Source organism: Leopardus geoffroyi, chromosome C2, assembly GCF_018350155.1.
Source record: "Leopardus geoffroyi isolate Oge1 chromosome C2, O.geoffroyi_Oge1_pat1.0, whole genome shotgun sequence".
Taxonomy (NCBI): Eukaryota; Metazoa; Chordata; class Mammalia; order Carnivora; family Felidae; genus Leopardus; species Leopardus geoffroyi.
Window position 1 is genome coordinate 1,519,949 of NC_059333.1, and position 22,180 is coordinate 1,542,128.

At 55.3% G+C, this 22,180-nt stretch overlaps 1 protein-coding gene across 11 annotated transcripts in view; it reads right to left on the minus strand.

The window, feature by feature from the left end:
- Positions 1-22,180, minus strand: part of ADARB1 (adenosine deaminase RNA specific B1) — a 142,514-nt gene that overhangs the window by 64,715 nt on the left and 55,619 nt on the right. Inside the window, exon 1 of one of the 11 annotated variants that reach the window (XR_006718150.1) lies at positions 5,008-5,133. The exons of 3 other annotated variants lie outside the window; for them this stretch is intronic. Coding sequence is in view for 7 of the 8 variants with exons in the window: in XM_045501134.1 (XP_045357090.1) it covers positions 5,008-5,107 (100 nt within the window). In the remaining variant the exon portion in view is untranslated. Of the gene's footprint in view, positions 1-5,007; positions 5,134-22,180 lie in introns of those variants that run through there. 7 more of the 11 variants (XM_045501134.1, XM_045501129.1, XM_045501128.1 and 4 more) reach the window with 7 other exon arrangements.

Below are 22,180 nucleotides of genomic sequence, written 5' to 3' on the forward strand. Positions count from 1 at the left end.
AAGCTAAAAAAAAAGAATGATCACTTTTCCTTTTTCATGAAGTTAATTTTGCGCCTGTATCTCTGATTTCTCACAATAAGCATTGCTTCCGTAATGACGAAAATGGAGTTTTCATTCTGAGCCACCGTCCTACACATGCCTTACTTTGCAGACTCTGAAAGCGGGCTGGGAAGTCGCAGACCCCCGTCTGAGGCCGGTGGGCTCGGTCTCCACAGTCCCCTGTGCTGCAGCCCCTGACAGAGCTGCACACGTCCCGCAGGTGTAACGGCGAATACCGGATGCCTTGCAGACCCGCACGACGTCGGAGCTCAGAGAGACGTTGCAAGTGGCCGAACCACGCGCAGAACTAAAACCTGCCAGGCAGACGACAAGCCAGCGGGATGTGGCTACCCGGGGCACAGTGAGGGAGGGCCACACGGTGACCTTGGGGCAGGCCCCCCAACTCGCCAGGAGCCTCCGTAGACGGACATCGCTGGTACCAGGGGACCAAAGGAGTCTGAGCACTGAGGCAATCTGCAAATCTGAGGCATCATTCCACTCGATCAGCACCATTGCACATACTATTCTAAACGTGTCTGTTTTATACCTAGCAAACACACAGAAACGAGTCTGCCTGAGATGAAATTCTGTGGTTTACGAGGTCCCCACAAACCCCTCGGATGGCCGCCGGCTCTCTCCCGCACTGTCCCACGGCCACCGCAGAAGGGGCTCCAGAGGATGAGCGAGAACCCCCGGGATGGAGCCAGCGATCCCCCCAGACTTGGGGTGTAAGAGGCCCCACACGAGGGCAGGGTGCATACTCCAGCTGGGGGTATCCGTCACGAGGCTCCCAGGCCGCCTGCCCAGGATGCGCCACATGACGTGGTGGGCAAAGACGCAGGGCTCTCTCCCTGGGGAGGCGCTGCGTTCTTCGTCGCGCGCGCTGTGCCTCCAGGCCTGGCCACGCAGCCGCCTGTGTGCCGCTCTGTGTTCTCGCCCACCCTCCTCTGCTGGACCGGCACGGGGGCGACCCCCTGCATGACTCCTGAACCTTCTGGCAAAGAACAAAAAGAAGCCTGAAGCCACGGGTGACGGACGGCAGGGGCCGGCTCTGTCTCAGAACACTGGGGTTGCGCCTCACGCGGTCATGCCCTCTGGCCCTCTCCCCTCGCACTGCCCGCCTGTGCTCGCACGTGCACGTGCACGGACCGCCGTGCTCGCTCTCCTTTGCGGCCTCCCCTGCTCCCCAGCATGGCATGCCTGAGCAAACGCACACGCGTTGTTGAAGCCTGATTCCAGAACAACAAAACGTCACCAGCTCAGAATCGACTATGGTGGAAGAAAAGCCTTCACAGAGCATTGTTGTTATAACCACGCTTTGTCCTTCAAAATGGATGCACGCTAGCAACGCATTTGCAACGCAGTCTCTATTTGCTCTACTTAACACAACCTAATTAAAATCTCACTTATCTGAAAAACACACTGTATTTTCTGCAATCAGGAAAAGAAGCCGACGTGAACGATATTTTCAATGTGAACACTAATAATTACACTAGGAACAGGCAGTGTTCAGATTTGAGCCAATTTTCATACTATTTCCAGAACAACTTCACAAACCTTACTCTACAGGTTTGCTTTACGATTTCGACTGTCGACCTGGAGCGTCTCTGACTTTCTCTAAAGCGTCCCCTCTGGCTGAAGGAGCTCCTCCCAAGCAAGCAGGGTCCCCACCTGTGCCGGGAAGCCCCTCAGCATGAAAGCCACGAAATGCACATACATCTGTCACAACAGGTTCTAGAAAACCTAGGCCTTCTATCTTCTGCTGTTGTTCACCGGTGGGGTGCAGGGCTCAGCAACTGTCTGCGCGTGGGCCCTTCTCCTGGAAGACAGGCGACGTCGATTCCTGCCAGAGACTGGGGAAGAGCCATCCCCTCCTCCCCAACACACAGAGCAGAGCAGAGTGCATCACACAAATCCACCCTCCTCGTCCACCGAATGGTACTTGAGGTGGCTCATTCCAGAGCAAATCCCGAGCCTGAGAGTTGGGGCAGTCCTTCTGCCACTGCCACCCTATCACCTACACCTGCCCGTCCTGTGTATGCCCAAACCCCTGGTGCCAGCACACCAAAGGCTCTAATGGGTACTGTCGGATGGATGGATGGGAAGATGGGTAGATGGGTGGATGATGGACAGGCAGATGAACGATGTATAGGTAGATGGGTGGAAGGATGGATGGATTAGTAGATGGATGATGGATGGGTACATGAACGAGTGAATGGGTAGAGCTGTAGATGGGTGGATGGATGGATAAATAGGCAGGTGGATGGATGACGGATGGGTAGATAAATAAGGAATGGGTAGATGGGTGGATGGAAAAGCAGATGGGTTGATGGATGGACGAGAGATGGATGGGTGGATGAATGAACGGGTAGATGGGTGGATAGACGAGTAAATTCCATCCAACCCTGTGTCTTGAGTTGTCATAGTGCTTGGCACCTCACGAGTAGGCACTCTCTCAGCAAGGTGAGACCAGGGAGAAGCCTGGTGTGACAGCCACCTGCTCTCTCGGGTGCTGCCTGCTTCACCCACAACCGGCTGCATCTCCTCACTCTACACAGAATAGATGGCCTGTTCTGTAGCAGGACTCAGAGGAAGCATACCTCTATGGGTCTGGGTCTCCATTTCTACAAACGGTCCCCACATCCTGTTCTGTTTTTGATCCTGGAAACATGGGGGATCCTAGCCTCAGACCTCAGCACAGTTCAGAGCTGCTGCCCATGTGACAGCAGTCATGAGACGGGGTGCAGGAGGGCTAGGCACAGATAAGGGCGTTATCACAATTAAGACAGGTAAGTATTCAATGAGAAAGCCTTTAATGTGGAAGACAGAGGCTCTGTCACACAATGAGGGGTGGGGGGGGGCAAGAGAATGCTGTGTCACCCCCCTGCCACAATGTTTTACTCAGCAGCTGTGCCCCAAGTGGAAAGAAGGCAACAGCGGCAGCCACCTGGACTGGCTGGGGCCCCGGGAAGGCTGGTGTGCAGGGCCTGACTGTCCCAGCAGCCTCTGCTTTGTGGAGGTCCCGGGTGATGTTGAAATTGCACAGTATTCCTTTTAAACCGCAATTTTCTGATGACTCAGCCAATCTACGTGAGCCTCACACAGTCAACAGCCAGTGACCCGCCCCAGAGAAGGGAGTGACTGTGGGTCATTCGGAAGCCATGAAAGATCCCTGAGATCGTATCACTCCTGAGGCCAACACATAACCCGCTGCTACGCTGTTCTAACACATCATTAAGTTTGGAAAAGCTCACATTATACCAGTCTTAGGAAAAATTCAACACACGTGATTTGGAGCACCTTAAGACTGTATAATAGTAAGAGACTATGTTTCATATCTTGTAAAACTTTGCCCATTTGATGTAAGTGGAACACTGATCATTTTTAAAGGCCGAAGGGAAACTCACACACGACATGCTCGGAACCCTCACCGTGGGCCTCCGCACACGGGACCGCGCAGTGAACACCACCCGCTCGATCCGGGGGCTTGACTGCTCCATCTCGCAGCACTCTGTCTCTCACGCTGTTGCCCCAAAGTTACAGCCTGTTTGAAAATGGTTTTCCTAGAGAAGAAAAAGATTCTAGAATGCACGAAGAGGACATTCGGACATTCATCCCCATCGAGTGGGACTAGCACCAACCATCCGAATCACAGCAAGTTCCAAAAAAAAAAAAAAAACCAAAAACTGACCATTATTCTTGTACTTTTCAATATTTTCTTCAAATGCTTAGTGATGAGGGGCCACGGAAAAGAATAGTGGCCATCCTAAATTCAGGGTGTTTAATCAACATTTCTTAGTTTTTGCTTTTACCTTTGTCTTAAGGACACCCTTCTTTTCAATGCTTAACTGAGGGAACAAAGGGCAGCACAGCAGCCGGAGGCAGGGGTGTGCCACAGCTGCAGGCCCCAGCACCGGGTCCCCTGGGCATGCGTCCCCTGGGCACGGCGCTTTCCTCCCGGATGCACATGCTGGCATGATGTCCGCCCCTGAAGTCTACAGACGACGACGCCCTCACTGCTCCCAGACACAGCTCTGTTGGGCGCAAGCATCTTTGTGGACTCAGCACGACTGCTCCTCCCAGGTGGCTTTCTTCTTCTTTTCTCTGGGAAGTCACACTGAACACGGTGGCTCGCCTTATTCCCCGCAGGGGTGACACTCTCCGGCCACAGATCATCCCAAGGATTCTGGGGTAGTGCAACGGCGTCCTGGTCCTACCAGTTGGTGGGCAAGAAGGGGACGCCCACCAAGGGAGGCTCACTGGACGGCAGGCCAATCCCCTCACCAGAAGCATCTTTTCACCTGACACACGTTCGATTAGTTAACTGTCGGCGTACGAGGACGGCGAACTCTCAACACCCTTTGAGCAACAACTCACCCCACGGCCAGTGGTTTGTGACTTTTACCGTCATGGAGAGCTTTTAAGCCTGGTGTTAAGAAAAGGTACGCAGAGTTTCAATGCCCTAAAACATCAAGTTGAACTAGAGACTAAAATGACCTGGTGCTGAATGCAAGGAACTTGTTCTCCGTGTTCTTACAAGGAAACTATTCTCACAAGGGCTGCCGCAGCCTTACTTCCCACAGCGTGAAGAGGAGTTTTAAGGCTACAAAAGTTACGAACAAAGAGCGGCAGCGAGGGAGAAGTCATTATGAAGCGTCTGTCTCAGGAGGAAAAATCTTTTAGTACCCAACACTACAAACTCCTAAGCCTTCATAAATCTCTTCCTAAAAATATACCTTAAACACGGAGGCTAAAATGCCTTCTATACATGCGCTTTTTAAACCTACCTTCTAAAACAAGCCCCCTCTCAAACTGTATACGACGCCAACGTAAGGAACGAGGCACCTGGAAAGGGGAGGCGGAAGGTCCCCGGCATCGGCAGGACCCCGAAGCAGTCCGCCCCAGAAAGCATGGGATCACAGGCAAGCCCAGCGTTTACGTTTTTAGGATCAGAGCCAAACGGGTTACCTCTCCTCTCGGAGCGTTTCCTGCGCCTCCTTTTCCATCGACGCCCCGCGATGCCGAAGAAGGCCCCCGTGCTCACGGGGCCGGCAAGGAGCGAGGCCATGCGGACGAGCGAGGCCAGCGCCGCCCGGCCCCGGCCACCACCATCGCCAGCGGGCACCCGCTGCCGCCTCGGGGAAGCAGCCCCCCTCTGCCCTCGGCTCATCCCTCAAACTGCAGAACCAGGGCTTCGCCAACACCACAGCGCCTTCGAAGCACACCGCCCAGCAGTGACGTGTGACAGTTAACCCTTCCGTGCGGGCCCAGACACAGCAGCGCGAGCGGGGAGCGAAAGGCGCGCGGGGACCCCTTCCAGGGCAGCGGGAAGCTCCACTGGGACCCGCACAGTCCTGCCTGGAAAAGGCTGCTGTCGCCTTTAAAATGGACAGAGCTCCTCAAACGAGGAGGTGGAAGTGTCCCTACAGGAGTGCGGTTTACAAAACAAAGCTGCAGAAAAGCACACGGCACGGGCGCCCCGCTGAGCCCCAGCAGGCGGCTGCCACACCGTGCGGTGCGGGGACCACAGCCCTGGACCCTGGATGTGGGGCACGCCCCACCTATGTTCCCACCCCCTCTCCCCGCCCCCTCCCAGCCCCATTCCAGGGATCCCAGGGATCGTGTCCCCCTCCCCTCCGGAGCCACACACAGACCTGCCGGCTCCTCTGCGGGGGGGGGGGGGGGGGGGGGGGGGGGGGGGGGGGGGGGGGAGGGGGGGGGTACGGCCGGGAGGGGTGGGGGGCCCTGGGCGGGGCCGACACCGAGCCTTCTCACCGGCCACCAAGCCCAGGGGGCTGTCTCTGGGATCCAGCATCTAGGGCTGACGCGGGACAAGCTGCAGCCCTCAACACCCTCCTGTCCAGACGAACGCCGTTCAGGCCCCAGGGAGACACCATCCCAGATCTCGGCTCTGCATCTTTGGAACAAGAGGCACCTGCACCCAAAAGCCCTGAAGACCCGGGGTGTCCTGGGAGGAGTCAGGAGGGGGAGGATGCCATGGCAGAGCACTGGGGTAGAAGAGGAGACCGATGAACTCACCCAACTCTCCTCTCGATGCAGAGCAATCGTATCGTGTGTAACAAAGTTCCTTCCCAGTAACGCCCAGCGTCTATTTCCAGCTCACTATTCTATAGGCACACAAGCTGACACGGGATTCCGCACGACTGCACACGGTGCCTGAGGAGTGTGCCCCCATCCGAAGCGGTTCCTATTACTCTCACATTTGTGCGTGCGCACGCCCAGACACCCTCCAGGTAACTCATGCCCTGTGCGGGCAGCCAGATCGACGGGGACACCACCATCGCCGAGAGTTCCACTTTTTATAAAATTATTAATGTGATGTAACTAAATTTTCGAAGTGTTAAATTAAAAATCAGCTTTCGGGGCACCTGGGTGGCTCAGTCGGTTAAGCATCGACTTCAGCTCAGGTCATGATCTCACCGTTCGTGAGTTCGAGCCCCGCGTCGGGCTCTGTGCTGACAGCTCGGAGCCTGCAGCCTGCTTCGGATTCTGTGTCTCCCTCTCTCTCTGCCCCTCCCCTGCTTGGGCTCTCTCTCTCTCTGTCTCTCAAAAATAAATAAATGTTAAAATTTTTTTTTAAATTCAGTTGTCTTTAAATAATTTGACTTAAACATTTGATATTAACTGTAATTTATATTTTGTAACTTACATTTAATAGATAATTTTTTAAAAAGTATTTTCTGAAAACATGAACAAATTACCGAATTTTGCTTGTTTACTGAAATTCACATTTTTGACAGGCAAATAGTCAAATTTTATACTATTTTAAACTCAATTATGTATTTTGTTTTTAATCGTTTGGACTAAGGACCAGGTAATAAGTATTTTAGACTTTGTGGTCCCATGTCTCTGTTGCTTACAAACTCATGGACGATGTCATGGCCTTGGGGGTGGGACTGAGAGAGAAGCTTCTGGCAAAGGCTCTTCCCCAGGTCTGGGACAGATTCTTTCGGGAAGCAGAGAGATCCTTCTTTCTTACAGCCTTCTCGGCCTGTGAGATGGGTGTGGGGCTGGGGGTGGGGGAATTATTGTGACAGTGACAGCCCACGGTGCCAGGCCAGCCAGCCCTGCAGACCACCCCTACGAAGCCTCCAGGCACCAGCGGGACAGAACCCACGGCCCATCCTCAGGGAGTAAGAGGAAAGTGCAGGGGCAGGTGGAACTACAGAACCCGGCTCTTAGGAGACACTGGAAGGAACCCAGCCTGAAAGCGGGGGCGGGGAGCAGGCTGGGGGCCAGGAACATCAGGTCTGGGCACCGTCCATGTGCATAGCCAGATGGTTCCCACGGGGACCACGCAGGACCAACGCACAGGCAGGCGGAGTTCTTACGGCTCTGTGGCCACCAAGCTGGAGGTGCCCTGCTGCTGTGCTGTGCCCACAAAGGCCTGGCCTAACATACCCAAGATGCCCTAGTTTGGTAGAAGCAGTGCTTGGACACCAAACAACCTCCCTCTCTCCAGACAGACATCACAGCTTCACAACTTCACGTGACAAGTGGCCTTGGAAAAAATCATCGCCGGCACCACGCACCTGCACTGGCATTCCTGCCAGCGGCCACTCGGGACCTTGGGAGCTTGGAATCCCTGTCAAGTTCAGAAGCACACTCTATCCCCAATGGAGGAATTTAAAAGGAACCCACAGGAATGAAAACCAAGAAACCACAAAGGAAACCATGAAGGAAAACATATGCAGTCTTCAATTACTTTAAATAAGAAACGAGAAAATTTCTTTGGACTTATTTTATAATACCAAGTTCCTTATTGTATTTAAAGCCTGGGTACTCCCGTGTTTGTTTGTTTGTTTTTTATTAATTGTTCCCTTGCTACGCATCAAAACAAGTTAGGTACCTAACCGTGAAAATGGCCACACACTCTGATTAACCAGGCTGGAGATGCTGAGGACAAGCCAGAAGCTCAAAACCCAGAGCACAGCAAGGGACTCATGTGAGAAGAGCACGGAGAACACCATGGCCTCCAACCCCTCTGAGGACACAAGGGCCCAGGCGGGGAGCACGCGGCCACTGGGCCTGGAGCACAGAGAACAACACGGGCTCCAACCCCTCCGAGGACACACGGGCTCAGGAGGGGAGCACACAGCCATTGGGACTGGGCCCAAGGGTATCTTAATGGGGACTGAACCAAGGAAGCAGCAATTTGAGAAATAGAGCCAGAACTTCTGGAACTCTCTGATGCAGAAGGAAGAGCTTAATACTGTCAGAATCTTGAGCAATCCAGATATAATCCAACATAGCTTTTTTTTTTTTGTTTTTTTTTAAAGGTAAATGGTAAAAAGCTGTCTGGGCTCTAGATTTTTTATGATGAGACTATTCTGAGAAAATAATGGTCAAAGAAGTTGGGTAAAAACAAGGAACATCCCCGTGCTATGAGAAGACACTCACATTTTTAATGTCTTCTCTTTCTCCATGAGGGCTTTGGTCTCTCCAGAAAGCTGAGCTCAGTGGTGGCCCCAGGCTCTAGCTCATCCCCCACTTGGAAAGGGGGGGCTAGCCACGTCAGCCCCACCCTGCCTCACCCGCAGGCACAGCACAGGCAAGGCCACCTGGAGGTCAGAACAAGCTGCTGGGTGACCCCGGGGCACCAGTTTCCTCTCTGTGCCCTTGAGATGAGAAAATTACAATTTCTCCACCTCTGTCACAACCCTGACCTGAAAGAGACAAAACGTGTTACATCAAGACATATCACAATTTACAAAAAGTGTACTCATAAAAGAAAAACCTGCAAAGTGAAAAATTCGCATATGCGCTTACGTGTAAAATTCTTTTTTTTTTAAAGAAGTTTCTTTTATTTTATTATTATTATTATTTTTTAAACGTTTATTTATTTTTGAGACAGAGAGAGACAGAGCACGAACGGGGGAGGGGCAGAGAGAGAGGGAGACACAGAATCGGAAGCAGGCTCCAGGCTCTGAGCCGTCAGCCCAGAGCCTGACGCGGGGCTCGAACTCACGGACCGCGAGATCGTGACCTGGCTGAAGTCGGCCGCTTTACCGACTGAGCCACCCGGGCGCCCCGACGTGTAAAATTCTTATGGCACGAATCAGATAAACCCAAAAGCAGAAAACTGGTAAATCAAGGGCTGGTACAAAGGCTGTGTGGACTGACTCAAAGGCTCCTGGCTGGTGCCTGCCAGAGCTTACCTACCACACCAGCGCACATACGGACCGACGGAAACCCACTCCACGCACCGTTCCATGGGAATCTGTCAACTAAGACGCTGCCTGAAGTGGAAACACACTAAGACCACACTCCAAGAGATACGCTATCACTAAAAGTTAATTTGGAAATTATAGTTAATGTTGTGAAAGACACGGCGGTAAGTTTGTTAGTAGACCCCCTGCTGGTGTCATCCTGACGTCTGTGTGTCTGCCTTGGGTTACGCGCGCTGCGTTGTCCATTGAGACATTGTTCCAACTGCTTTCTTAGATGCTGCATTTGTCTACCTGGCATACATTTATTGCAGGGAAAAATCATATTAACTCTATTTTCTTTTTCTTGATGCTCTGGCATTTAGGCACCTTATAGACCCAGGGAGAGACTGCCCCTCCCAGGGCTAGCCAATTCTTTTTTTTTTTTCTTTAAATATTTTTATTTATTTTTGAGAGACAGAGAAACAGAGTATGAGCATGGGAGGGGCAGAGACAGAGGGAGACACAGAATCAGAAGCAGGCTCCAGGCTCTGAGCTTTCAGCACAGAGCCCGATGCGGGCTCAAACTTACGAACCGAACCGTGGGATCATGACCTGAGCCAAAGTCAGATGCTCAACCGACTGAGCCCCCCAGGCGTCCCCAGGGTGAGCCATCTCTTAAATACAGCAAAGGGGTCAGCCAGGAGTGTACCTTCTTATGCCAACAACCTCCTCACTTCTTTATGTAACTCTCACATCAAGCTAGTGTTGCCTTTGTTCTAAAGCATTCCAGGGCCCGGGACCAGGCAACTAGAAACCAAATACAGCCCAAAGCCTGCCGTGATCATTCAAACAGCCAATCTGCAACTGCTTCCCCTGCCCCCTCTTGCCCTTCCTGTGGAAACCCTAAGAAAGGCTCTGGCCTAGTCCTTCCCCTCACCCTGGACCAAGCCTGGCTCACTGTGTGGTCCGTGTGGCACGGCCCCTCCTCTAGGGAAATGTAAGTCATAAAGTCTTCTTTCGGTGGCACTGGCCTCCCCACGATGTCATAAAGTAGAGCCCCGGGGGGACAGTGGGACAGCAGTACCATTCTCGAGACTGGCCTGGTCTACTTAGTGTTACGTAGACTTAGGTAGACTGGTCTCCCAAGTCTACTTGGTGTTGCCTCTTAACCAAAGGGCATGTAACAGTCTATAAAACAAAAAACAAGCCGTCATATTGTGCAATCCTATCTGACATCTGCCCTGCATTCATATAAAACACTGGGTAGAAATGGCAGTCACGTATATTTTGCCACCATTTCACAAACTGATCGTTTTTTCCTCATCGCAGGACACAACCCAGTGCACGGTAGATCTTCCGAACATAAAAAATGCCATATTTTCTGCTTCCTTCAAAGTCAGAGAAGCTGAGGGTCCACGGGCGTGGCAAGGCACACGGTGCCCCGACGTGGCGGGTGGGTGCCGCGGACACAGAACGAGCCCTCCCGGGGCGTCCGTGCTTCGGAGCCACACACAGGACGCTACCGGGGCCCAAGTAAGGTCCTAACGCAGAAGTCATCTGTTTCTTTCTTCTTCCCAATTCTTCCTTCTACCTTTAGGATTATTTAATAGCAGCACAAAAGGAGAATGCCTGCATTCGTGAGCTTCAAGAGATTCACAGCAGAATGGCAGCGATTTCGTGCAACAGACAAGGTTTCTGTAATGATTAAACTGATAGTTTATGCTTTAAAGAAGTACTTTGAAGACCTTTTCTCCAACTTTGACGGTGCATCCGTTTCCAACTCCAGCTGCCACATCTTTGCAAGTTAATAGCCTACTGGAATTCCAGGACAGTGTCATAAACAGCCGTGCGCCATTTAGCACCTGACGTTCCTGGTGCCTCATTAATTTCACTTTTATCAGCGTCCTCAGAGGAAAGACTCCAAAACTTAATGTTCTTAGAATATTAATTTACGAAAAGACTCTTAAAAATTATTTCCTCTTTTAAGAAGGAAAAAAGGAGTTTATTCCATTAGAATTCTCAACTCTGTACGACGAGTCAGTTATTATGCAGAATCGACACGTGAGAAACTGAAGCACGACTTACCAGGACGGTGCCTCAAAACTATGTGTTAATAAGAAAAACAGCAAATATGCGTGCATTCACTCACTGAACTAATGGTGAGCACCTACCGGGGAAGGGCCCGGAGCCGGACACGGTCAGAGGACAAACGGGCCACAGCAGCTGCCCCCCGGAGCCTCTGTTCCACCAAGGGCAGGGAAGACCACTGACGGGGAGCACCATAAACAATGGAACGGCCTTGTACGTTGGAGGAGGCGGCCATCGGCCCAGAAGGGGACAGGGGCAGGAAGGCGGCGGCCGTGCTCCCCAGGCCTGAGGGAGGCTGCAGGGCAGCAAACACGAGGAACGGGCAGGCGGCACCAGGGAAGAGTGTTCTGAGAATGAGGGACGAGACCCTGCGGCAGCACCTGGCGTGGCCCGGGAACAGCCAGGAGGCCGGACCGGCAGAGGTGGAGACCGGGAGGCCAAGAGGGCAGCTCGAGGGGCCTCTGGGCCAGTGCAGGGACCTGGCAGTCCCTCTGCCCAGGATTACCCTAGTCCTGGCCTCTGGCCTCTGGTGAAGAACAGGTATGGGGTGAGGGTTGATGCAGGGAGACCAGTCAGGGGACTGGTACAGACAGACCCAATGGCTCAGAGCACGTGACGGGAGAGGAGAAATAACCACCGTGGACACGTGCTAAGGAAAGGCAGACGGGCTCTCCCGGTGGCCTAGAGGCAGAGCAGAAATGAGGGGATGGCCATGGCTTGCGGCCCGAGAGCCTGGAGAGATGGGCAGACTGTGGGTGGGGTCAGGAACCAGGGGTCCGGTTTGCTGTCTGTGGTCAGAGACGTCTGCAGATCCCCAGGATCCGAGGCTGACAGAGGTGCGAGGGGGTGGGACCCCAAGTCACGGGAATGGACAGAGCCCAGGATAGACCGGGACTGAGCCAGGAAGGGCACCGCTGCTGGCAGGTCATGGGACGGGAAGGATGGGCAGGGAGCTTGCAAGGGAGCAGCCCCTACGGCAGAGTGTGGACTATGTTCACCAAGAGAACGTCAGCTGACAGTCACCACACGTGTGCCAGCTTGCTCACACTTCACCAAGTCTCAGTAAAGGAGACTGAAATGACTGCACAAGGGCAGCCTGGACACGGCCACCCTCTGTGTTACAACCATCAGAGATGTCACTCAAGTCTTTGTGAGCAGAGCTGTGCAGTGTACAACCCACACAGCTGTACAGCGTGGCCACGATTATAGCACCACGGTAACCAGCACAGAGCCCAAGCCTTCTCTGGTTGGAGGCCCACTTGACCTCCGGCTAGCCAGAGAACCTTGGGCAAGTTCTCACCGTCGTGGCTCCTCAGATTCCTCGCGTACACCCCAGGAGGCGGGATGGCCCATGCGCAGGCTCGCGCTCACCGGGGGGACCAAGGGAAGGCAGGGTGCAGGGCATGGTGCCCAGCTGGGCTCTTGCCGCTGTCACATCACGGGCGCCACCACGTTATGAAGAGGAGCCCGCCAGCTACAGGGGCTCGAGTAGCGCATCCAAGGTCACAAGCTGAGTGAGCGGCAGAATGTTGTTCAGAATCCAGGACACTTCGACCTTGGGACCCAAGCTCTTCGCTCGTTTACAGAGTTGCCCAGTTAAAGCAAAAACAAGATCGCTCAAATTTCTTTTTTTATATGTTATAATTCCTTATGGTTTTAGGTCAAAATAATACATACACATTTCTTTAAATGAACGTCTCCGCTTCCTAAATTACAACGGGTTTAAACAGACAGAGATAAGTATAGTTTCAGTCTATTTGCAAAATTCCCCCACTCAATTAAAATCATAAATTCAGGGGCGCCTGGGTGGCGCAGTCGGTGAAGCGTCCGACTTCAGCCAGGTCACGATCTCGCGGTCCGTGAGTTTGAGCCCCGCATCGGGCTCTGGGCTGATGGCTCAGAGCCTGGAGCCTGTTTCCGATTCTGTGTCTCCCTCTCTCTCTGCCCCTCCCCCGTTTGTGCTCTGTCTCTCTCTGTCCCAAAAATAAACGTTGAAAAAAAAAATCATAAATTCAATTAAGCTTTTGCCATTTTCTTTTACGGTAACTCTACCAAGGAATTTTACATTAAAATCAAAACCTACATTTCTCAAATAAGTACAGCAGGTATCGCATTTGACAGGAAAAAAAATAAGAAGGAAAAAAAGGCACTTGAACTGAAGGCCCTATAATTAGCTCCAAAAGCCTAAAGGAACCTAAAGCTAAGGACGGTAGCCTAAAGATGGCTCAGGTGGCCCACGGATGGCCCAGGTGGTCTGCAGATGGCTCAGGTGGCCCACGGATGGTGGCCCAGGTGGTCTGCAGATAGCCAAGGGGCCCTGGAGACGTCCCAGGTGGCCCACAGATGGCTCAGGTGATCTGCACATGGCCAAGGGGGGGCCCAGAGATGGCTCAGGTGATCTGTAGATGGCCCAGATGGCCCGCAGATAGTGGCCCAGGTCGTCTGCAGATGGCCCAGGTGAGCCCATGAACGAGTGCTGGCAATAGGGGATAACTCAAAGCCAGTAGGCCTGGGGCTACCAGGGAGAGCTCTAACTTCTCGCTACACACCGAAGAAAGGTTTGGAAGAAATATGGTGATCAAGTGTGAACACAAATTTGAAACGAAACTGGGGTATGTATTTGACAGTCATGGTTTAAGCAGGGATTTCTTTAAAGATGAGGTTTGGAAGCATTCTTTAAAAACTGCATATTATTACTGATTATTAAAAAACCAAATAAAACACAAAACTTTTGAAATATAAAGTAGAACTGGTTGGTCTTTCAAAGAAGACAAAGTGATTTTGCTCAATCTAGAATAGAAACCTCTGGCTAACTTTATCTATTTATAAATGATTCAGGGCTTTTTCCAGCTGGATGTGTATAAAGGAAGGAAGCCACATAAACATAGGTATGTACAAGGAACGTACAATATAGACAAAAATTTCTGATCTGATTGAAAACTCAAACAAGACTAAGTGGAGAAGAAAACAGTGGAAAGGGGATTAGAAACATGACAGCCCGGACTCACAGAGTGGAGAGCCAAAGGCACACACTTTGTGGATCCAAAAACCAGAACATATAAACCAGGAAGATATTCCACGTCACGATGGAAGAAAACATCCCAGAAGTAAAGATCTGAATCAGCCACTGGACAGACACCCATGTGCACAGAAAAGGTGATAGAAACAAAGAAAACTCACACATTTCTCATCAGTCCTACTGACATTCACAAATAAAGAATTCTAAGGGAATCGAGACCAACATAATCCAATTCCTGAGGAGATAAAGTCACGTCTGAGGACAGCGATGCAGTGTCACCAAATTCTCAGGAAGGGACGGTGTGACCTCCGAGCTGAGTTTCGGCCAAGCTGTTGTTCAACTGTCGGGGGGCAGGGGCCGGAGTCTTACCCGGAGGTGTCATCAGCACCTCCACCACCAAATCCGGGGTCTTGGTGCAGGCAGCCACAGGCCTCGTGTCCCATCTGTACAAGCCACGTGCGCGAGGCACCCGGGGACTCACTCCTGCCCCCCGTCTGCCAGAGGCCTGCGGCGGGCAGGAAGGGGGCCCATCACCCTGAGCCTGGAGAGCTGGGTGCCACCCTGAGCCAACACTCAGAGGGGTTCTGTGGCAGCACCACCTGCCCCCCCTCCCCATGCCCAGAGGCAACTCTATGCACTGAAGCCTCCCTTCAGTCTAAAATTCTAGAATTCTGTGCCTCGTAGACAGAATGTGAGCCAAGACTTTTAGCCCCCTGGATTACACCCCAGACATTAGCAGTGGCCCAGCCAGGCCTGCCCCCCAGGATCCTGTCCCCACCACTGCTCAGCCACAGAAGAGAAGGCAGCCGCCGAAGGGCAGGACACCAGAGTGGGAGTATGGCTCCATTCGGCCAGGAAAGGACACGCAGAAGCCAGACGAGGGTTCACAGGAGATTTTAAAACGAAAATATTTATATTGCTCCTTCACTTCACGACGGCAACTCTTCACTACAGATCGAACACACACACACACACACACACACACACACACTTTGGCTAACTTAATCTTATTAAAATTGGCAATTTGTTAGCACTATTAAAAACAAGGCAGCAGTCTCCAGAATGGAATCACGTCTGCTAAGCCCCACGTCACCAAACCGAGACTTCACCTGATTCCGGCTCTCACCTCTCCCAGAAATGGGATCTCAGAGTCCGTGAGGAGTCACCCGGTCAGCACGAGCGAGGTCATCGGTGGCAGATCCCCACGGTCCCCTGGAGGAGAGTGACCTCGCCCAACTAAGATGTTTTGCCCGGGGCAGCCTCCTCGCCCTGCTCCCTTCTGCACAGGACAGTCTGTCGTGCGTGCAGCGAGCTGGAGCTTTCTGTCTGTCTGCTGTGCCGCGTGCTGCCTGGTTCGGGATCCCTGGAGAACGTGCTGCCTGGTTCGGGATCCCTGGCGAAAGCCAACCAGACCTCCAAAATTCACTCAGCTGGCTTTTGTTTAACACCACACATTCGAGCTTGATGGTACAGGCTTCTTCTTTTTTTGTATCCTATCTTAACGATTACCTATTCGAAACACTTAATAAAACAGTAGAATCGCAAAATTATGTTACACGTAAATTACGTAAGCAAAGTAACGATTTTTTAAATACCGGAACAGATTATGAAATTTTACCTCCACAACACAGCTAAGCCCCCTCCATAGACTCAATTATTTAAACGCACAAATTATTTGAGACAATTCAGTTTGCACATCGTATCAGTCCCTGAACTAAATCACTTAGAAGTGTTTCACAGCACTGCTTCACGGGTCCTTCAAGATGGTAAAAGAGAGCCAGTGAACAGAAACTTTCCTGAAGGAAGGCGGTATCTGGGCTCCCAGAGGAAACACGCAGAGACCGCACTGGGGGTTTTCCTTTAGAAGCTGCCACTCGCCGTCCTGGACGACCCTACAGCACCACCTACTGTCCACACTGCCCGCTCGAGAGGCCCAGCGAGTGCTCTTGGCGGCCTGTCACGCTCACTCTGTGGCCATGAAGGATGAAGAGTCCGAGCAGGCAGGAGGGAAGCCCTGGGAAGAAGGCGGGCTCCGCGTCTTGATGACAGCGGTGGCGGGCTAAGGACACGCTTGTCGGAACGTGGCAAAGCCCACTTGTCCCCGTGGCCACCACTGCCACCCCTCCACACGGAGGAGGAGCCCCAAGGACGCGGAGCTCCTACGAGGACAGCCATGCCCCTCACGCTCTCCCCACGGCCCAGACAGCACGAGGAGCGGGAAAAGGAACAATTGCACGGAAAAGGCACGGTCCGATTATAAATAAACTGCCGTGGCCCGGCCTTCCACAACGAGTCCGGCGCACTAAGGGAGGAGCCATTAGCATCCTCCTTGGCGCACAGGACAGCGATGGCCCCGTGTGCTGTGTCTCGCCACCTGGTCCGAACACCGACCGGCCCGGGAATCCAGAGACCTACAGCCAGCGCCACCTCAGTTAGAAAGGCGAAGCCTGTGGGCGACGCATTTTCATCAAAAACCTAAGTTGGGTAACCTGCCTGTGAAAGCATCGCTTGCAGAAAAGCTGAAATACAACACGGGTCTGGCCTCCCCTCCACCCCTCCACCCCCCAGGCTCCGCCCCTCCCTCCCCTGCCCCGCCCCCTCCCCTCCACACTGGGGCAGACTCCCGCCCTCCACTCCCCCGCCCGTACCCCTCCACACTCCCCCCGACGTGGCACACCCACACCCACCCGCCCCTGCTCAGCAGCCCCCCCTGCCCCGTGCCCACCTCCCCAGGAAGACACCACCGTATCTTTCAAGACTCGGTCCCTCCGCACCCCTCGAAGCTCACCCTGCCCGGAACAATAAGCCACCTCCCTCCTGCCCCCACTTCTGTCACAATGTCAGTGGACACCACTGCCCCACCAGCGGCAGCCCCTCTCCCAGACCTCCTGGAGCTGCTAGGCAGGAGTGAGTGCGAGACCCCCGAGCCCCCTCTAGGCGCCTCAAAGGGGAGCGGCCCTCTGTCCTCCCAGGCGAGGGTGCCCCGAGGCCACGCGTGTGCTCCAGCCCCAGGGCCCCAGCACCAGGAGGATGCCCCGTGGCACCCCGGCTTTCTGCACACGCCGCTCTGGGGGCAACCCACCACCTGCCGGGATCTCCTCACCCTCCCTGCTGCCCGCTGCACGGGGTGGCAGCTGTCCCCCAGGGTGCTGGTGTTCCTAGCGGTCCTGTCCTGGGGAAAGCCTTCACGGAAAACAGAAGGAACTGAGTGGAGAGCACCAGACTTCCCTGCCTCTACACGCGAAACCCCGCTCCTTTCTTTCACACGTCACAGGTAAGTGTGGGGATCCAGAATTTCACAGTCGGCCCTGCCCCGGGCACAAAACAGCAAGAGAATTACCAACCAACTCTAGCTACTTCGGGGATCTATGATTCTCCATCCAACAACGTACAGGCACTTGAACTATCTTTTCAAGTCATTCTTTTACGGTTAACTGGGTATTTTTTTGTCCCGTTGTAAACTTACAGCCACAACACAGAAAAACCAGGAATACCACCGCTTTTTAGACATTTTTCAAACTTGACACTGTTTAAACCAAGTTGCACTCAGATCTGTCCATGTTTTGAATGGAAAACAAGCCCACATCACTACTCCCCGCTGTGTGCCGTCTACGAGCTGCCCCGGCCCGCGGCCACCTGCGGGCCTGCCGCTGCCCCAAGGAGTCTGGAGAAGAGAAGCCACGGGAGGGCCGTGCCCCACCGCAGTGTGGTGACCTCTCCTGGGTCCTCGCTCAAATGCCACCCCCTGGGAGAGGCCGTCACCCCTCCCTCTGCTGCTGTCTCCCACCCGGAAAGGGGGCCGTTCTCTGCTCCCACCAGGTGCCATCGGGCCTGTCCCAAGGGCCCGGGCCAGAGCCCGCCCGCAGGTGCCAGCGCGTGTTTGCTGGATCGACAAAAGAGTGCGGCCGGGACGCAGCACAGATCTCTCTGTAACGTTGCCACAGGCTCCCCAAACTAGAATTCCCAGCCAGCCACCTCCGGAGCTCTGTGACTCCCTGGTGCAGACACTGATGCTGCCTATTTGCACCATTTGACGTCACCGTCCCCAAATCTGCTGCGTCTGTGGCTCTGACCGGGCCCTCCCGCGCCTCGCCCGGGCTGCGGAAGAGAGGGGCGCCCCGTGACGCAGAACGGCAGGAGACTGGGAGGCCTGTTCGCATGTGGGAGCAAAAGCAGGAGGCCAGAGAGCTCCCGAGAGTGCGGGGGCCCTGCCGCCACAGGGGAGAGGAGGGGCGTGCGCGCCTCCCGCTCCCCCAACCTGCTGCCGGGTGAGCCGGTCTTACCGCCCCTGCCCGGCACCCGCTGCACCCGGGGCAGCCACGGGAGGAAGAGTGGCGAGGCTGCCTCGCGTGGCCCGCCGCGGGCGGGCGCGGGTCCCTCGTGCCCCTCCTGCTCATACCTAGCTCCCCCGTGGCCGCCGGCCTCGGAAGCCCAAGCACCTCGGAGGGGAGCGCTCCGCTTCACCCCACATCACCCAGGACCCCCGAGGAGCGTGAGGGGAAGGCAGCGCAGGGGGCACGTCACCCGAGGCCCTCAGATCACGCCCCCGCGGCCACCTGCACGTCACCTGTGCCTTCACCCGATCCAGAGGCTCGCGCCCCGCCCTGCGTGCCGTTCTTCCTCCAGTCTAACAAAACGTGAGTGTGGACGGCGGGTCCCTCGGCTCCAGAAAGGCCCTCTGGTGTCCGCCAGGGCCTCACGGCTTCGCTGGGGGCCGGGTGTCGCGAGCTTCTGCCTCCCCCAGTCCTCCGCCTCCTCGGCAGCCATGCTTCCCGGTCGGTCCCGGTTGGCCTTCTGCCCTTAAGTCACAGTTGTCACGGGTCACCCGCACTTCCTCCGCCTCTTAACGGTGCTAAGGTCCCCGTACCCGGGCGCGCCGTCAGCACGGCTCCACGTGAGCTGGAGCTGTGGGCAGAGCAGGGACCGAGGACACGTGTCCCCGCCGTCGGGCCGGGACGCTCCACTCTGAAGACCCCGTCACGGCACGGTCGTCCTGAGGCCCCGCGGGGCCAGCAGAAGCGCAGCGCGGACAAGGAGCCCCGGACAGGACTCCGCGCGGCAGCCTCGGCCCTCACAGCAGGTGCACGGCCGCTTCTGCACAGGTCAGGCGGCGAGTTCCGCGGGGCCTGCGGCCGCGCACCGTCTCTGCTGCGCGTTCTGCTTTTGCCCCCTTGTCCCCAAATCCCTTGAAGATGCAAAAGCCGTTCTTCGCTTCAGACTCCGGAGGGAGGACCCACCTGGCCGCCCGCGGGGAGGTCTCTGCCAGGCCTCAGGGGTGCGCGGCCGTCGCCCAGGAGGCCGGGGCGCGGCTCTTTGGCACGTCACCTTCACCCAGGCGGGCCCCGAGAACAAAGATGCCAAGGTGCCCCTCACCTTCACGCACCCATCCCAGCCCCTAGTAGATTCCGCGGGTTCGCCAAGCGAGCGAGTGAGCACCTTTCACGGGCCTGTTAGCTATTTCCTTAGATTCCGTCTTTTGTGAAAACGCCATGCAAGTGTCATGTCCCTGATGCCACCGCACCCTCTCGTCCTTCCTGACTTGCGGGAATCTTCGCGTATCATAGACTGGAAACTCAGCCAGGCCTCGGTACCTGCCTGTCAGGTCCACACTCCTGGTGGCCCACACCCCCGTCAGGTACACATCTCTGTCAGCCACACACTCCTGGTGGTACACACGCCTGTCAGGTACACGCCCCCGTCGGGTACACACTCCTGGGAGTACACACCCATCGGGTGATTCCTCGTGCAGCGACAGAAAGCTAATCCCTAGCACCGCAGCTCTCGACCTTCGAGGCAGTCGGGGCCCACACCTCTGGGCGTATGCGGCATCCCTAGACACTGTCCAGTCGTCCTGGGAGGTGAGTCGGGGCCGTGGGGGTCGCACGTGCACGGCCTCTAAGGCCCTCGGCCCCACGGGCAGGCATCAGGTGAGGCGGGGAGCTGACCAGGACGCCCACGGCTGCTGTTGGTTCGGGAAGCCGCGGGTGCCTCTTCACCGTCTGCTTCCTCGGGGTCACACGGAAGCCCCTTCGCTTCCACCCCCGGCCCGTGATCTGGCCGACTCAGCCTTCGAGGCTGGAAGGCAAGGGTGTCGACGGCACGTCCTCTCACCGAGCCTTCCGCACCCGGGAACCGACACCAGCGCTGAGGCGCGTTCGCCCCTCTGACCGTGAGCTGGGCGCACGGGCTCAGTGAGAACCGGCCCCCTCTCACCTGGCGGAGCTGGCCAAGGCGGCCACGCCCTACACCTGCGGGGTCCCTTCGGGAAACACGTCTCGCTCCCCACAGACCTTCCGGGAAGCCGGAGGGTCTGCTCCGGCTGTGGGACCACCACATCCCCGGGGAAGCGGGTCCGGCAGGACGCGGCCTTCCTTACAAGCCATCGAGGCTACAAGGCCTCCGCTCGGGACACGGGGCTTCACCCCCACCCCCCGGCTTCCGAGATCCTGAACCGAGGTGGGGGGGGAGCGGTTGCGGGCTCCGCAGGGCAGAGGCTGCCGGAAGGGCATCCCACTTCCCACGGACCTCCGGGCGGGACGCATTCGCGGACTTGGGTGCTGCCCTAGATCCGGGACCTCACAGCAGAGCCACAGACACGTTAACACCTCCTGGCAAAGTGATGCCAGCGACTTGGCCAGACACACAGACACCTTCTCGGCGACGATAACCGATGCCAGAAAAAACACACGAATCGCTTCTCATTCTCAGCCCAATTTTATTTCAGAAACTCTCGGGAACGCCTACAAGAGAAAGCGTCATCTGTGCTCAACAGGTTACTTCAACCCTTAAACCGCTTTAAAGGGGAAAACCGTCAAGCTTTTGCCACAACACACAGGGATTCAGAACTCGGTGCCGTTGCAACTTGCAACTTGAACCCGACAGCCCGCGTTAGTATGACGAGCAGGCCTGGATCACTCTCACGCCGCTCGCTGTCCCGGAGCCCACCGCTGCCTCTGCCGTGAGCCGGAGAGGCCACGCACGACAGCCGGGCGGTGCCTGTGTCAACCTGGAGGACAGCCCTGCCACGGCACCATGCGCTCAGGACGCCATGCTCCCTCCCACCGCCACTGGCTCTGCTCAGCCAAGGCCCCCAGAGAACTCAGTCCCCGCCAAGCGTTGTGGGGGGCAGCGGCTGCTCATCACGGTGCTGGGGTGTTTCTGGAGCTCTGTGCACAGGGGGCCCTGCGTGGGACACCCAGGACCGTCCCAGAAACACACAGTGGGGAGGCCGCTCATGATCCACCAGCCCAGAGCCTCGCCTCGTTTTATACGTGAGCATGAAGCATTTCTCCGTGTTTTTAACACACGCCCAACGGTCCCGAAGCGTAACTACCACGTGAAGACAGGGAAGGCCGTGCCCAGCTTCTCTCAGAACCCACAGGCCGTAACCACTCCCGAGACTGATGGAAGCCAGCCCTCGCGGCTACCTGCTTGTATGGGCATGCACCACGTGGTCCTGCCGAGAACATCAGTGCCTGAGAACCGAGTACTGAGTACCGCGTATGTCTCGACTCAAGACGCCTTTATTATGCATTCTCAATTTATCTTTCACTAAATTTGGGCATTCTACTGCTTTCTGAAATTATGCGGTGATAATTATATAAAGCAGTACCTGCTGTGAATTTCACTGAGAATAAAAAGGAGGAGTTCGTGAACACTTGTTACGGAAAAAACCTTTGGGGGTGTGTGTGTGGCCATGAGAAACACAGGGGAACTTCCAAGTTCGAACAGGAGTCCACGCTTCCCCAGCCCCTCTCCCAAGGCGCGCCGCTGGGGAGGGGCCGCAGGGCCTCCTCTGGGTGACCCCGAGCCACCCCAGCCTCGGCTGACACCGTCACACGTTGAAACACAAGAAACAGCTTCA